Source organism: Rattus norvegicus, chromosome 4 (assembly GCF_036323735.1).
Source record: "Rattus norvegicus strain BN/NHsdMcwi chromosome 4, GRCr8, whole genome shotgun sequence".
Classification (NCBI taxonomy): domain Eukaryota; kingdom Metazoa; phylum Chordata; class Mammalia; order Rodentia; family Muridae; genus Rattus; species Rattus norvegicus.
The window spans coordinates 177,122,346-177,139,232 of NC_086022.1; the positions used below are offsets into that span (position 1 = coordinate 177,122,346).

General features: G+C 45.4%; 1 protein-coding gene across 1 annotated transcript in view; it reads right to left on the minus strand.

The window, feature by feature from the left end:
- Gys2 (glycogen synthase 2) overlaps positions 1-14,891 on the minus strand; it is a 41,174-nt gene extending 26,283 nt beyond the window's left edge. The window contains exons 1-4 of the mRNA NM_013089.2: positions 14,542-14,891; positions 5,788-5,969; positions 3,749-3,940; positions 1,482-1,664 (exon numbers count right to left, since the gene is read on the minus strand). Coding sequence (NP_037221.2) covers positions 1,482-1,664; positions 3,749-3,940; positions 5,788-5,969; positions 14,542-14,662 — 678 coding nt within the window. The 5' untranslated portion in view covers positions 14,663-14,891. The remainder of the gene's footprint in view (positions 1-1,481; positions 1,665-3,748; positions 3,941-5,787; positions 5,970-14,541) is intronic.
- Between the last annotated feature and the right edge of the window lie 1,996 nt (positions 14,892-16,887).

The following is a 16,887-nucleotide window of genomic DNA, read 5'->3' on the forward strand; positions in this document are numbered from 1 at the left end:
ATGAAACTACTCTTATCATATTGATTGTTACTCTATAAGACCACGCAGCAGTCCAGAATGAAGGATTCCACTGTGCTAAGATCCAAGCCTGACTTTCTCAGGACACCTGCGCTGCGAGGCTTTGCCCTCATTGGCTGATGCGTGGTGCTCCGCACCCGTGGCTGCTTTGCCCTCATTGGCTGACTGTTACCATGCATAGTTTGAAGGTCTTCTTGGTCTCCTCGCTTTCTGAATCCCTTGTTGACTTTCCTTAAAGCTGGATCTTAGCACGCACGGGCTGACCTTTTGGTACGCGGCGGATCTCATTAACGCTGCTGTCTGCACAGTGAGAGGCTTTCCGGAGCTTCCTCTAGCATCCCAAATGAGTGTGAGACAGCAGCATGAACGTCCCAAGCTGCCATTACTATTCATGAATGTGCATCTACGGACGCAAACATTCTGATTCACAGCATCCCAGAACTTTTAATGCTGTGAAGGTTTTTTTTTAAAAACTCTAATTTTCAGCTTCCAGCTTTCCCTAATGATGAAACCAAACCTTTAAGCCCTAAACTGGGTTGATAAGTAGAATAAGTAAAGTGGATATTTAATATTCATTTTTTTAAATTTATGGCAGTCGAATGTGTGCTTTTAATAAACTTGCTGACAAGTGTCACAGTGTAAAAGATGCTCTGGGGCTGGAGAGATGGCTCAGTGGTTAAAGACACGTGCTGCTGTTGCAGAAGACCCGAGTTCAATTCCCAGGACTCACGTGAACAGTTCACAGCAACTTGTGATTCCCGTTCCCGACTCGATGGCCTCCTTTGGCCTCCAAGGGCACTTGCACGCATATAGCACACACCCACACAGACACATAAGTGAAATCAAAAGATAAAAGAAACTTGACTGTGCTAACCTAACTAGTGGAAAATTGAAGAAAGATTTAAAACGGAATGATTTGGGGGTCACAGAAGTGCAATCTGTAAAATGAGCGGATGTACATCATCAGATGTCTCCCTGCACTTCCAGGGCCAGCCAGCTGCTCACGTGGCCCTGGAAGCACGCCCTCACCTATGCGCTGCAGAACTGCAGAAAGAAGCTGATGCACCTGCCCACAGCGCTTGCCCATAAATAGCTCACACTGAGAATAGTGGAGACTAAGCTAACAGAGCCCAGGTCTCTGTCAATTATCAGACCTCCGATTCAGGAAGGAACAGGAGCCTATGCCAGACCACACATGGCATCTCTGTTCTGCCCATCTGGATCCATTTCCCCAGAGATGGAGCAGAATGCGGTCCTCTCGGCCTCTACACTTCACTGCACTCAGCAAAGTTAAGCCCCCTCCACCTCTATCACCCAGGGGAAGCTGCTCCATGAATTCTGATTAGTTGAAAGGGCATAGCTGCCATGTGGTTGTTAGCTCAAACGCAGAGATCGATACCTTTCATCTTTGGGCTTCAGTGAGCTGAAAGGAAGGGGCTGAGGGGGGCTGGTGGGTGTTTTACCTTATCAAGCTGGTTGTAGAAGTCAATATTTGCTGCACAGAGATACCGCCCCAGCAGTGTGGCATGGGTTGTAAATATTGTGGCGATGGGGAGTTTCCTGGCACGAGAAAGGATCAGCCCAGTTCCAGCCTGCCATTCATGGAATTGGGCAATGACGTGTTTACCGTCTGCATGGTCCGTCACCTGTATCAGGAGAAAAAGGCTTTAGAAAAGTTATTGTTGATGCTCCGTCTTGACGGTTGCCCACAGCAGGACGAATGTGAGGCCTGTCAGTCTGACCTCTCTCAAAGGGGCATATACTTGGAGCATGCAAACTTAGCAAGAGAGAGTAAGATTCACCGATGAGATGGCCAAGTCCATCTGTTTTATGTCTTAATCCTCCCTTGTAGTGATGGGTCATATTTATTTTTGACCCATGTATCCATAATACATATAAGTATTATTAAGAGTAATATTTGCTATACTATCAATAATTTGAATAAGCATTCAATTGATAGTAATGTTCATTGTGTAAATGACTGAATAGCAGAAGCAATACTTTTGAAGAAATCAAGAGAATCTACTGAGTCCACCCAAGTGAGATTCTTTTAAACTCTCTTTCATACACACACATACACACACACACTCACACAAACATGCACACACATATACACATGCACACTCACACACACACATGCACACATGCACTCACACACATGCACACACATGCACACACACATGCACACGCACATACACACATGCACACTCATACACACATGCACACACACTCACACAACATGCACATACATACACACACTCACACACACATACACACATGCACACTCATACACACATGCACACTCATACACACATGCACACACACTCACACACACATGCACATACACACATACACACATGCACACTCACACACACATGCACACTCACACACATACACACATGCACACACATACACACATGCACACTCATACACATGCACACACACTCACACATACATGCACATATACTCACACACACATGCACATACACACAGGCACACTTGCACACACACTCATGCACACACACACTCACACACACACTCACACACACATGCACACACACTCACACACACACTCACACACATACACATACTCTCTCTCTCTCTCTCTCTCTCTCTCTCTCATACCAAACATATACACACTGCTTTGGTTTTGGTCTCTAACTTGGGGCCCCGGCTCAGGCAGGAAGACTACAGAGAAGAGTTGGTGTGCTCACTTGTTTCAAAGAACTGCTTATCTGTCACCACGACAGACTTTCCCCAAAGTGCTAACCTGTCTTTCCCTCTACTACTACCAAGAAGCTGATGGCCACATTCTCCAGCCAGCCCTTGGTAGGTACTATATCACGGCAGATCTGTTGCTCTATCCTTAGCTGCCCTCCCCACTGGGGTCTCATTCCTCCACATCTGGCTTCCAGCTTAGGTGTTACCATCTGGAAGTGATGGGGGATGTTCGAGAAAACCCTACTATTGTACTTTGAGGGGCTGAGAGAATAGATTCTGGGCTCATTTAGCGCTGGCCTCCAGTGCTCTTTCTCTAGACTCCACTGGGCTACTCAACTGCAAAGGACCTCTCCTGAGTGGTTACCGAGGCCACTTCAGCCTTTAGTGTATAATGGGAATATCAAGAAGCCACCGTAAGTGCACCTGCCTCCATACATACACAAAACAGAATGCTTCAAGTCTTTCCTGCTGTCTAGAATTTATATGCACTTTGCATGACGTAATCTCTTTTATACAAATATTTTGGATTTTATTTACATGAGCAGGCAATATAGCCAGGTGGTTTTGTTTGTTTTTAATTTAATTTTTTTCTTACTCACTTTACATCCTACTCACTGTTCCCCTCCCACAATCTTTCCCCCATCTCCCCTCCCCTTCTCCTCTGAGCAAGCGGAAGCCCCCTAGGGTACCCCCTAACCCTGGCACTGCAAGTCTCCGTGAAGCTAAATGCTTTATCTCCCACTGAGGCCAGAAAAGGCAGCCCTCACTGGGTGTTTTATATACATGATTCCATTTAAATGTTATGTAAGATAAATAGGAATAAGTATTGCTACTCTGTTGCAAAGATTGCTCTGTTGCATAGTTTAGGAATGGCAAGTGTTTCCTTGAAATTCTTTTAAAATGCATTATGACAATCAGTAAAAGCATCGTCTCCAAATTCTTGGGTCTTTGCCAGACCCTTAGTGCAGTGGGCTGCCCCTCTGTTCGGTCATCATACTGCAAACTGTACCTCCTTTAAGAACCAGGCAGTTAAAGACCCAAATATGAGCATGTCATTGGCTTCTCGGTCGTCGTGAGGGATGCCAACGCCACATGCTTCCCAGAAGTCTCCCTTCCACCTGTCCAGGTTCCACGCTGAGGAGCTGATGTCAAAAAGCACCACATACGGACTCCCTTCTATCAGCCATCTTCCAAAATGCACCTGACATAGAAAGAAAGCATAGCCACCATCGTATTACACACATTGTAAGAGAAGAGCATATATTTGGGCTTAAAGACATAGCCATTATTTGAGGAGGGATATGATTTGCATGTGAAATATCCTCTACGGAATTATTTGTTCGGACACTTGGCCCCAGCTCATGGTGCTGTTTGGGAAGACAATGGAGGCTTTAGAAGGCAGAATCTCGCTTTAGGAAGGCCTTGATTTTTTATAGCTTCACTTCCTGTGTACTCTCTGCTTCCTGGGTGCAGGTGCAATGTGATCAGCCAGCCTCCTGCTCCTGCCGCCATGACTGTCCTGCCTGCCGCCCTGTCTTGCCTGCCCTGACAAAACATGTCCCTCTTTAATTGCAAGTCAAGTAAGACCTTTCTCCCTTGCCTTTGTCAGAACGTTTTATCACAGCCCCAAGAAAGAAACCAAGAAAACAAAGGCGGACCAAGTGTCTGTGTGTCAATGTGAAATCTTTCCCCCAAAACAAAAGCTCAAATGTTGAAAGCCTTTGGAAGTTGGTGTTATCGCTGGAGTTTCCTGTATGGAAGATCAGACCATCTTAAACGGTGATGGCTGGCTTTATTCTTTTTAGTTTGGATACCTGTTGTTTCTTTCTCTTGTAAGTCTGGCTAGGATTTCTAGCACTGTGTTACATAAAATAAAATAAAATTTGCTTACGTTCTTTGTTTTTGTTCTTAGAAAACATCTTTTGCACCACAAAGCTCACAACTATTAGAATGGGGGACGTTTGAAGGTTATTTTATTATTCCAAGCCCCTCCTGGTTGCTTCTTGCTTGTGTCTGCGAACTTAGCAACCTCTGAACCATATTTCCATCAGTATGATATTCCGTCCTCACCACACCCCCAGAGCAATGATGACAGCTAAGCACAGACTAAACCCGTGATGCCAAAGAGATAATTCCTCTTGTGAATTTTTTCTCGGGAACTTGTTGTCATCGATTGGCCAGTAGAGCTTCACACAGCTGTGATAGCAGCTGATGTTTGCACTTGAAGCCAAAGGGAGTGCCCATCCACCTGGGTGCCTTCTCCAGATGCTGCTCCTCATTAAGTGAGGTTATTTGAAAGGTAAGCGTCTGGATCATGTGATTTCTGTTTTTCTGTCCCTTGTTATCTTCCTGTGATTCTGTGCTCACAGATACTGTCTTTAACTTCATAGCATGAGAAGCACCTTGCTGTGTAACCCAGTCTGGCTCTTTGCTACCACATGGCTAGTCTGAGTGTTTTGCCTGAATATTTGTCTGTTCCCAAGGAGGCAAAAAAAAAAAAAAAAGACTGTTTGATCCCCTCCTCCTGGCATTACAGATTCTTGTTCACTAGCTCCCTTTTGGTCAGGGCATTTTATCATAGCAACAGAATATATTATTTGACTTCGTACAAGAGTATGGCTCTATCTAACGTAAGGCCCAGGCCCTCATGCATACTATCCAAGCACGCTACCATCGAACTACATCCCCAGCCCCCATCACAGCAACAGAAAAGGAATTAATATGAAAGGAGTTTGGATGAAAGCTTGCTCTGTCATCCGCCATTGAATAACACCATCAACCCCCACGACTCTGGCCTCAACTTATGCACAGCTCTTTCAAGACTGCATCAACCCTCCGTCTTCCTGGGGCTCCCATCTCCTTGTCCTGTCAGAGAATCTTAGCTTTCATGAGGTGCTTCAACTGCACACTCAGTGTGAGAAAAAGCAATCTCTCCCCCCAACTAGGTGGAGAGTCTTCTCTCCTGAGCTGATGGAAGGTGTGTGTGGCCTGCTGTCTGGTAACAGTCCATTTAGAGTCACGGAGGAACGGGACAGATGGAATTTTTACCTGGCAGCCATGTTTGTTCATGGCATCCACAGCTTTTCTGACGGCATCGTTGGCGGGCTCGCATGGCTCTACTTGAGTCTTCACATTATGCTCAAAATACGGACCTATCAGGAAGTAATTCTCTCCCCATTCATTGGCTGTGGTTTTGGCTTTGCTCTGGATCACAGTACAGATGCCCCCAACTGTGGAGGAGAGAACTTTCTGTTCTTATTCCAGTTGGCAAACCAAGAGAAGGATCCTATCCGTTACCGTGCTACTTCAAGTGACATTTTACTTAACGTTCTTTAAAGGACGGGATTTGGTGTGCTTTGAGGAGTGCAGTCTGAGCCTATTCTAAAGCCACTCAAAGTGCATGCAATCGTGGCAGTGTGGCTAAGCAGACGTTCCAAGAACTGTGTAGAGAGGACTGGAGGGAAGAACTGTCAACTGCCATTCACAGTTCAGTGCCAGAGTTCATACAGGCACAGCCATGCTGTAGGTCCTCAGCGGGCATTCCCCTTCCACTCTGCTACTGTAGTGGCCCTCTAAGGGGCTCTAGTTGATCTAAGTAACACTCTCTGCAGATTCCTAATGCTAAGGAACCAGTCCATTTCTATAGCACAAACACGGCGCCTTTGACCAGGGAAAGAGGTGGGAGATTTTGATGGAGGGTGATTGACCCAATTCTGGTGTCAAGCCACAGATGCAAATGCCAATTCTCAGGTGCATGTGATGGCTCTCCCTGCCCACTGGATCCCTAGAATTATTGTTTGCTTCCCCCTCCCCTCTGACATTGCTGCTACCATGATTGAAACATAAGGCTAGAGAGAATGTACGCTCTTGACTGTAGCATGTCAACATCTAAAAAGCTGTCCCAGGGAAGCAGGAAGAAGATACGTATATGGAGATAGTGCAGAATCGTTTGCAAAGCTGGAGAAATGGGAAAAACTTAGACTGAACCAAGTAAGCCACTCAACTGGTCTAAGGTTCAGTTTGAACCTGCTAGATGAGAAGAAAATGCTGTTCATCTCAGAACAACAGATTGGAAGAGAAGTATTGAAAGTTGGGGCTAATGAGTCTGGGAAGGTGGCTTAGCTCAGTGGAAGAGAGCTTACCTGGAATATGCAAGACCCTGCGTTTGATTTGCAGCAACACACACACACACACACACACACACACACACACACACACACACAAACACCAAACACACAAACACACAGGGATGTGGCTTAACGGGAAAGGGGATATTTGAGCAAGAATAATATCACTTAAAGGGGTGACTAGAAGCCAGGCATGGTGGCACACACCTTTAATCCCAGCACTCAGGATACAGAGGTAGCTCTCTGAGTCTGAGGCCAGTCTCTGCAAAGTTAGTTCCAGGACAGCCAGGACTACACAGAGAAACCCTCTCTCAAAAGCAACCAACCAACCCAACAAACAAACAAACAAACGGTTGGCTAAAAACAATGAAAAATTAGGAGGCAGGTGGGTATCAGAGCAAGGAAGGTTTCAGGCGGCGCTGCGGTTAAAGCAGAGCTGAAGTGTGGGCGGAGTGCAGGTGGGGACATAGCAGTCTTGGAACTGAGGTGAGACTGGGCAACAGATGTGAGGGAAGGGGGCGGGCAAAAGCAGGTCTCCAGGCAACTGGGCAGGGGACTTCCTGCACTGGCCATCAGTAATTGGCCACTGGAATATGGAAACAACCAGGACAGCTTCTTCGATAATTCGTCCTTGCACTTCTGTAGGCAACAGAACAACTTAGGAAGTCCTCGCCGACAGGAGCCAGGGAGACCTGTCCCCAGCCCTTGGTTGGAAAGAGCTACCTTGTCTCTTCTGTACTGAAAAGAGTTTATTTCTCACTGCCGTCTCGGGTGTTTCAGTTGATCAGATACAGGTTTCGAAAAACGTTTTTACCTTTAGTTTCTTAATTTCAGTCAAGTTTATGTCAGTAAATCTTATTAATAGTCACCGATGGTGGCTGCGATTGCCATCTGTGAATTTTTCTTTAGACCTGGGTGAACTCTCTGCTGCCGGGGAAAATGTCTTTTGAGTGCGAAGAAGTCAAAAGACAAACCCTGGTGCTCGCCCATGGTGCTAGCAAGATAAGATCCCTTGCTGTATTCAGGAAAAGAGCTGCTGTGGCTCTAGAATGTAAATAAACACGCTTGAAGCAGTTTTCACAAGATAACCGTCTGAAGCTCACAATTGAGGAAAGACTTTTTTTTCTGAGACAGGATCTCATTATGTAGCTCTGGCTGTCCTGGAACTCACTATATAGAACAGGCTGGCCTCAAAACTCATGAAGATATGCCTGTCTCTGCCTCCTGAAGGCTAGGATTAAAGGTGTGCACTTCCACACCTAGTTTAAAGGTCACATCCTAACATAATATAATTTAATATATTTCCTTTGGGGGAGGAAAAAAGCCCTGCCCATAAGAATAGAAGGATTTCAGACTGTTTCTCCCCTTCTGTGGATCCAGCTCCTTCATCTTCATTCCTCAGGAAAAAAAATGCTATTAAGCCCTAAATTCCTTATACACACACACACACACACACACAACACACACACACACACACACACACACACACACAGAGTTATCTGTATTGTATTTGTATGAGTTTCGCTTTCATGCATGTGTCATTTGTGTGCACCGCCTTCAGGGGCCAGAAGAGGGCACTAGATACCCTGGCCCTGGAGTTACAGACAGTGTGACTGGCCTGGTGGGTGCTGGGAAAGGACATTGGTACTAAGCAGAGCAATGGATAGTCTGAACTCTGACCATCTCTCCAGCCCTTGCAGCCATAGCCTGCCCATAGCCGTTAGAATGTCCATGTGTATTAGACCATGGGCTTCAAATTAATATTCATTTTGACTGTCTTCAGGGCAGCTTCCTACAGCCAGTTCATCTGTCTCTTGCCTGCGCTATGCCTCCTGGCTTACAGAAATGTAGTAGTCAAAACCCAGCATGGAGTAGAATAGCAAGCCTAGAAACACAGCCACCAGCGGCAGCCAACTGAGGTTGTAAAGCCCACACCATGGGGAAGGATGTGATTCTGTGGGGAAGTGGGTGGAAAAGTGGACACATGGCGATAGAGCTAGACCGAATGCTCTCCACAGAACTCAGTCCAGATGAACTCGGTGCTTGAACTGGAGAGCGGAAACTGCCGGAAGGAAACGCAGAGGACAGTCTTCAGAGCCGTGGAGTAGGCGAGCAGGTTCTGGGGATGAGACCCTCAAAGCACAGGAAACAACTAAACTCATACCAACCAGCCAAAGAAATGGTGGACAGAGTAAGCAGAGGCTTGTCCAAGACAACGACCAATTATTAGTCTCATAAGGAGTTAGTATCAGGAGTATGTAAGAAACTTGGTTCAACAGAGAATCACCAGTCCCTTACGGTAAGCAGCAAACCTAAATAGACATGTCTCAAATATACAGTTGTTCCTACGTCAATCCCAGTGCTATCTGGAAATCTGATGAAAAGAAAATTTACCAGGTCCTCTTCTCAGAAAAAGTCTTACGTTAGGCTGAGGAAAAGGTCCAGCTAGTAAAGTGTTTGCCATGCAAGCATGAGGACTTCTGGCATAGATTTATGTTTCCATCTCGGGAAAGGTGGAGACAGGCAGACACCCGGGTCTCCCTGGCCTGGTAGTCTGGCTTCATCAAGCCAGTGAAAGTCCCATCTCAAAAAACAAAGTACCAAAAAGCTAGCCTATGAATCTCCAGTGATATTTCAACTCATGGCCACACAGACAGTCCTGGTTAAAACCAAAACAAAAAGAGGCACGCAGGTGGGAAAGGAACCCATAGGGATGGGGAGTGATGGTGGGGTAGGAGGGGGATGAAAGAGAGTGGGGGGAGAGTAAACAATGTACATGTATGGAATTGTCAAAGAACAAATTAAATTAATGGAAAACACACATTAGAAGTGAAGGACGGGATGATATAACTTTCAGGAAATCCAATACGACTGGAGATTATCATAAGTAAAACAAACAGGACTCAGCATATAAACACTGTGTTTTCTGTCATTTGTGGATATTAGGTTTATCTCCTTGGAGGTAATAATTCATCAGAAGTTTCACAATCTGATCCTAGCTTATCTCCAATCTCTGCACAGATTCCTGTTTTCTCTCTCGTGTCTATAAACAGGGCACACTGTGCGCCTTGGTTTACACACCATGTGTCGTGGGCGTGCAGTTCTCTCACACACACACCACTCTCTCTACTTGGTTGCCTCCTTCACTGTCTTTGCCTAGTGATTCAGCCCATAGGTCTCAGCATAAATGTCTCCACCAGACAGCTTTCCCTTAACACCAGACTGGGCCGGGAATTCTGCCCTAACCATCAACACCCAGTAAGTCTAGAGCCTTGTTCTGCCCTCATGTTCATCACCCTGGATGATGAAACGCACAGCAGTGACCCATCTTCCTGTAAGTCTGCGCATTTCAGAGAACGGGAATCAATTCTGTACTGCTCAAGCCTGTCTGCCTACCCTCCAAGTACCTGACATCTAGTAAGCACTTGATGCTCTTTATTAAATAACAGCGAGATGGTTGTAGTAATAAATGGATGAATGAATAGAAAGCAACCACCTGAGGCTGGTGTGCACCTGAGGCTGGTGTGCACCTGAGACTGGTGTGCACCTGAGGCTGGTGTGCACCTGAGGCTGGTGTGCACCTCAGACTAGTGTGCACCTCAGACTGGTGTGCATCTAAAGTTGGTGTGCACCTGAGGCTGGTGTGCACCTGAGGCTGGTGTGCACGGTAGGACAGGTTGTTTTGAGAATAATATCTAATAACTCTAATCCCTTCCCTTGCTGTATTCTCCACATTTCTGTCATTCACTTGTAAATTCCTCACACTAGAGAATTATTTGGCATCCCTCAGACATCTCTGTGGGACTGAAAAGATGGCTTAGGGGTTAGGACCACTCTTTCCTCTTGCAGATGACTCCTGTTTGTTTCTCAGAACCCATGTGCTCGTAACTGCCTGTAACTCCATTCACAGGGGTCCAGATGCCCTTTTCTGGCCTTCGTGGAAACAGTACAATGATATACACACAGGAAAGTACTCCTACATATAAACTTTAATAATAAAAAGGAAGCCTTTTAAAAACTATTTTGTTTTCTTGGATATGAATACACTTCTTTGTTTGCCACAGATCATCATAGCATGGCCAGAGGCACTCTGTATTCTCTTTATTCATGAAGTATGTGATAGTTAGATAGCCTAAGATTTTTGTTTTGTTTTGATTTTCCTCGAAGCTTCAAAAAAATCTCTATTTACCTTAAGTCAAAGTTTTTCATCTTTGAAACCCTTTCTTAGACAGTGAACATTTTAGTATTCAGTTGTTATTTACTTGTTACATGTATATAGTTGTTATTTACTTGTTACATGTATTTAGTTGTTATTTCTTGTCACACGTATTTAGTTGTTATTTAGTTGTTACATGTATGTAGTTGTTATTTGGTTGTTACGTTATGTAATTGTTATTTACTTGTCACATGTATTTAGTTGTTATTTACTTGTCACATGTATTTAGTTGTTATTTACTTGTTACATGTATTTAGTTGTTATTTGGTTGTTACACATATTTAGGTATTTAGTTGTTATGTGTGTTCTCACCAGAGGAAATGTTCTTCCCCTCTTCGCCATGTGTGGGGTCACCAGGTGTCCCCCATATGTCCTCTCAGCTATGAAGCAGGAGAGGCTGGTTTGTGATCCCTAAGGTGCTTAATGTCACACCCACAAACTGACAGGACTACAGGCTCAAGCTAGATTTTGAAAAGGTGCTACAGTAGTGAGGACTTGTGAGGGATGACTAGATTCATTGTTTAAACAAAACTTAGGTTGAGAATATTAAACTTATGCTGGAGATGTCAACAAGAGTAGACGACACTTTTAAAGCCAATAACAGGTGATGAGACATGGTTCACCAGGGAAGACCATTTGCTGCTGTACTCGGGTACAACTCCAGCTCTCACACGACGGCTCACAACCCTCTGTAACTCCGGGTCCAAGAGGTCGAACACCCTCTTCTAGCCTTTTCCGCACAGGCGCACCTACACACATGCAGCCAGAACATCCGTACATATAAGCAAAAATAAAATGATTTTAAAAATAATTTTAAAAAACATGTTCTATATTCTAGGGACTTCTCCAGAGGCGAGGTCATCATGCATGTCACAAAAGATCCCCCAAGACTCCAATTTTCATGAACAATTCATGCTAACTCCCTATTTATGTTTGTTCAATGGAGAGAAGAGAAGGAAGAAGGGTCATGCTGAGTCAAGGGCCGTGCACGGGTCTTCTGGACTGATTCCCAGTGCTAACCCCATCCCAGCCTTCTCCCTCCAAAAGTTCTGTCTGGGAGTTCCTGCATACTCTGCAGAGAAAACCTTTCCCTCTGGGGAGACTCTGGGCCTCATGTGTAGTAGTGGTGGCGCCATTCCCAAGAGTCCTGGCCTTATGTAGAAATTGTAGAGACAGAAATGGTGAGTGGAAAGGGGTATTTGAAAGAGCTGTGTACATAACACTCTCTTTCTGTGTGCTAAGCCTGGTCCTCTCTGCTCCTCTCACTAGTACAGAAGACAGTTCATCCTTTGAGCTGCATCTGTGGGCTCCTAACCAGAGGAGCCCACCGCTGACCTTTCTTGTACTTATTTTCTAAATGTGCACCGGGGAACTTTGAACAGTCAGCGTAAGGCAGAGACCAGGACAGAGTTCAAATACAATCCTGCGTATGTATGCACACATGGTGCGCGTGGTGCACGTGGTACACGTGTGGGTACATGTCCCTGTGGGTGCACATGTGAGCGCATGTGCACATACACATCTAGGCCAGAGGTCACCAAAGTCCCGTTGACTTTGACTTGTGAAACAGGGTCTCTCACCTGCCTGAAGTTTACCCTTTCTGCTAGGCTGACTGGCCAGTGAAACTCCGGGGCCCACCTGTCTCCACCTCCTTGGCCCTGACAGGCATCTGCAGCCACACCCGACTTTTCCACTCGAGTTCTAGGGATGGAACCCAGGTCCTTATGCCTGACAGACAAGCATTTTACTGACTGAGTTATCTCCCCAGCCTCAGCAAATATAATTCCAACTCTGACGTTAGGCCGACCCTCAACAGGCGCAAGGAAGAAGCAGAATCCTCCTCATCCTCAGCTCCCATCTTCAGGTTGCAAAGGTGGTTTCTACCATTCACCCGCCCCGCTCATCTCTCTGCCTGGCTCTGTACCATCCCGGAGAACTCGGCCTTTGAAACCTATCCACCTGTTAATGTTCCCTTGGGAGTTTTAAGCCAGGCATGATGGCACACACTTTTAATCCCAGCACTTGAATCTGTGAGTGCCAGGCCAAATAGAACTAAACTGTGAGCTCATGTGACATCGTTAAACTGGAAGATATGAAACTAGAAAATGTCATCCTGAGTGAGGTAGCCTGATCTCTCCTCTCTCTCTCTCTCTCTCTCTCTCTCTCTCTCTCTCTCTCTCTCTCACACACACACACACACACACACACACATACACACACATACACACACACATACACACATACACACACACACACACACACACACACACACACACACACCCCATACACATGGTATGCACTCACTGATAAGTGGATATTATCCCAAAAGGACGAATTACCCAAGATACAACTCACAGACCGCATGAAGCTCAAGAAGAAGGACGACCAAAGTGCGGATGCTTCAGTCCTTCTTAGAAGGGGGTATAAAAATATTCATAGGAGGAAATATGGAGACAAAGTTAGGAGCAGAGACTGAAGGAATGGCCATTCAGAGACTGCCCCACCTGGGGATCCAGCCCACATATATACAGACATCAAACACAGACAATATTGCTGATGCCAAGAAGTGCATGCTGACAGAATCCTGATATAGCTGTCTCCTGAGAGGCTCTGCCAGAGCATGACAAATACAGAGGCGAATGCTAGCAGCCAACCATTGAACTGAGAACAGGGTCTCCATTGGAGGAGTTAGAGAAAGGACTGAAGGAGCTGAAGAGCTTTGCAACCCCATAAGAACAACAATATCAACCAACCAGAGTTCCCAGGGACTAAACCACCATCCAAAGAGTACACAGGGACAGACTCATGACTCCATCTGCATGTAGCAGAGAATGGCCTTGTTGGGTATCAATGGGAGGAGAAGCCCTTGTCCTACCAAGGCTGGAGCCCTCCCCTAAGTGTAGGAGAATGTCAGGGGAAGTGGGGGTGGTTGGGAAGGGAAAACACCCTCATAAAAGAGGGGGAGAGGGAGCTTATGGATGGGAAACCGGGAAAGGGAATAACATTTGAAATGTAAATAAAAAATATTCAATAAAAAATACTTTAGCTTCACATAACCTTATAAATACCTCTATTAGGAAAATCACATAGGTTGCCACATAGCAAGAGGTAACATTTCTGACTAGTCCTGAGGACATACAGCTTTTCCTCTAATAAAAGAATTTTCTCTTTATTCATAAGGAAAATGCTCAGACAAAACAATAACTGTTAAATTCCTACTTCCCCCTGACATTCCTTTACATTTCTAACATCAACATGTATATTCAGGCCCTCACTACCCTTTCCAATTCTCTCCCGCTTCACCCCACACGCAGGTTTATGTTTTCATTGGCTGTTGAAAAGAGTTTTACAACCTACAGACATCCTCAGAGCCTGTGCTGCCCCCCACGACCGTTCATGACCACTGAGGTCCCCTGTGGCTCCAGCCCATACAGGGCGAGCGCTAGGAGTAGTACAAACCTTTGTTGGTCACTTCCCAGGAAACTTCAAAAAGCAATAAGTCTTCCACGGGGAGTCTTTCAGCTTCCCATGCAGGGAGCCCACCAAGGGACGTCACAGACAAGGAGCGGCCCCTGAGCATTCTTCGTCCAGCTGTGTGTCTGGTGCCGAAGGGGACCGGTTGCAGCTGACTGCAGTCAGCACTGGGCACGAGCTGAGGGGTGTCAGTCTCAGGATCTCCTCTCCAGGGTGAACCAGCAAGGTGAGGTCACATGAACTCACAGATAGATGAAGCTGTGCTCAGGGCAGGTCTGGAGAGGGCAAGGCCTCACAGTTATAATCCACACAGACACCCAAAAAATCGCAAGTGAAACCTGACTTTTCACAGCAGGGCAGGTAGCCAGAGGACAGAAGAAGAGTGACAAGAGTCCAGCCCTTTGGCCTTTGACCTTTAGACCAAACCGCTACACTCTCTGCATGCTTGTTTTATCATTTTAACACAAGCAGGAGTTTCCCTCAGGCACAGCGGCATTCCACAGACTGCAAGGCGGTGCCTAGAGTCTACCCCAGCATGTGCTATCTTCCTTCCACCTCTCCTTACCTACAACTCCGAGTTTTATTCCCACTTATTCTGTTCTAAACATACAAACTGAATTGTGGTGAGAGGCTAGGTCTTGATCCTCAAATACTGCACTTTTTCCTGTATATGAAAGCATAAACAACGGGATCTTCCTGTATAACACATAAAAGAATATAATTGTGGTTTATAAATTGGTTACCAATCTCAAAGACTGAAGAGAAATTAATTCTAGTCACATTTGTGGATTTTAAATGTCAAGTATTACAGGATTGGTAGCATTTCATAATTCAGTGGTCAGGAAAGTATTGAAATTTGGGGGAAAGTTGCAGAAGAAGCTGGGCTCTGAACTTTCACCAACATTACATCATCAGTAAGTGCCTTACACTGCCTTTTCTGTATTTGTCAGTGTACAACTCTACATGTGCTGGTGTGTTTGCTCATACATGCAATCGCACATACACATGAACAGACACACACTACCACCCCACACACTAATAGTCCCAAAAGACAGTTACAAAGCTTTTAACTCTGTCTGTTACAAGTTTAGCTTGCTATCAGCACGCCTAAGCTATTATGCCTTTTTTCCTTCAGAAAATTGATACTTGCCCTATAGGTTGATGTCATTATGCAGGTGAAGGCAGGTACAGGATAGAACGAGGCCTATCATTGGATGGGAAGGAAGGGTGGGCAGGAGAAAGTTTTAGAGAGGCAGAGGAGACCAGAGCGAGAATAGGGAGCTGAGAGAACATGGCAGCGGATGTTAAGATTCCTCTCTGCACATATTACAGGTTGTTATGGCTATTCTTAAGGGATAGATGTGTACAGGATTTTGTGCTGTCTAGGTGGTCAAGTTCTATCTTATGGTTTGGATCAGAGGATATTGTGTGGTGTGTTCTTTCATGTGGCAACTTAATTGAGTTCAAGAGAGTCTATGGTGGCAGGATTGGTACCACAGACTTGGGCTGCGTGTGCCTGGTGTGGTGGAAACCAAGAGATCTGTGAGTGAGGGTGAGCAGATTGACAGGGTGCCCTGTTGGAGTGGCTCACAGACACCAGGTCAGAAAGTCGATGGGGACAGCGTGGAGCGGCTGAGGTAAATTAGCACTAGTTCCAATGGCAGCTGGAGCCAGAACCAGCAAGAGAGCGCAACCGCCAGGGTGCATGAGGGAACCCATTCTGCCACCCTTTTGTTTCTACCCTAACATTGCCCTAAATATTCTTCTTGTTTGAATTTTAAGAATTCAGGCCAGTGAGATGATTCCGCAGATAGAAGAGCTTGCTACCAAGCCTAACGACCTGACTTTGCTCCTGGGACCCACAGGATAGAAAGTAGATCGCCGGCTTGTGCAAGTTGTCACCCGACCTTCCTATGTGTGCTGTGGCACAAGCTTGTCCACACAAGCCCATACCACCCACAAAGGAAACGCTATATTAAAAACTTTAAAAATAGAACTTTTAAAATTCTCACAAAAACTACATTGTTAATACAGTATAGAAAATTGGGTTATGTTTTTAGCAACATTATTCAGATTGGTCTAATGTATTTAAGCCTGTCTTAATGACTCAAGGTGAGTAAAGTCATACTTTATTGTGTAGTATAAATAAACCTATGGGAATGGAGTAGAATATATGTTTGTCTTCTAGGATTCAGTGACATTAAAACAATTCTCCTCCTTACCTATGAACATGTATGCAATTACATAACTGTATAATAATTACTTGTTTGAAGTTTGACAGAGAAGCCTGTACGGCTAACTTTAAAAATCAAGTCAAAGGGATGGTGAGTT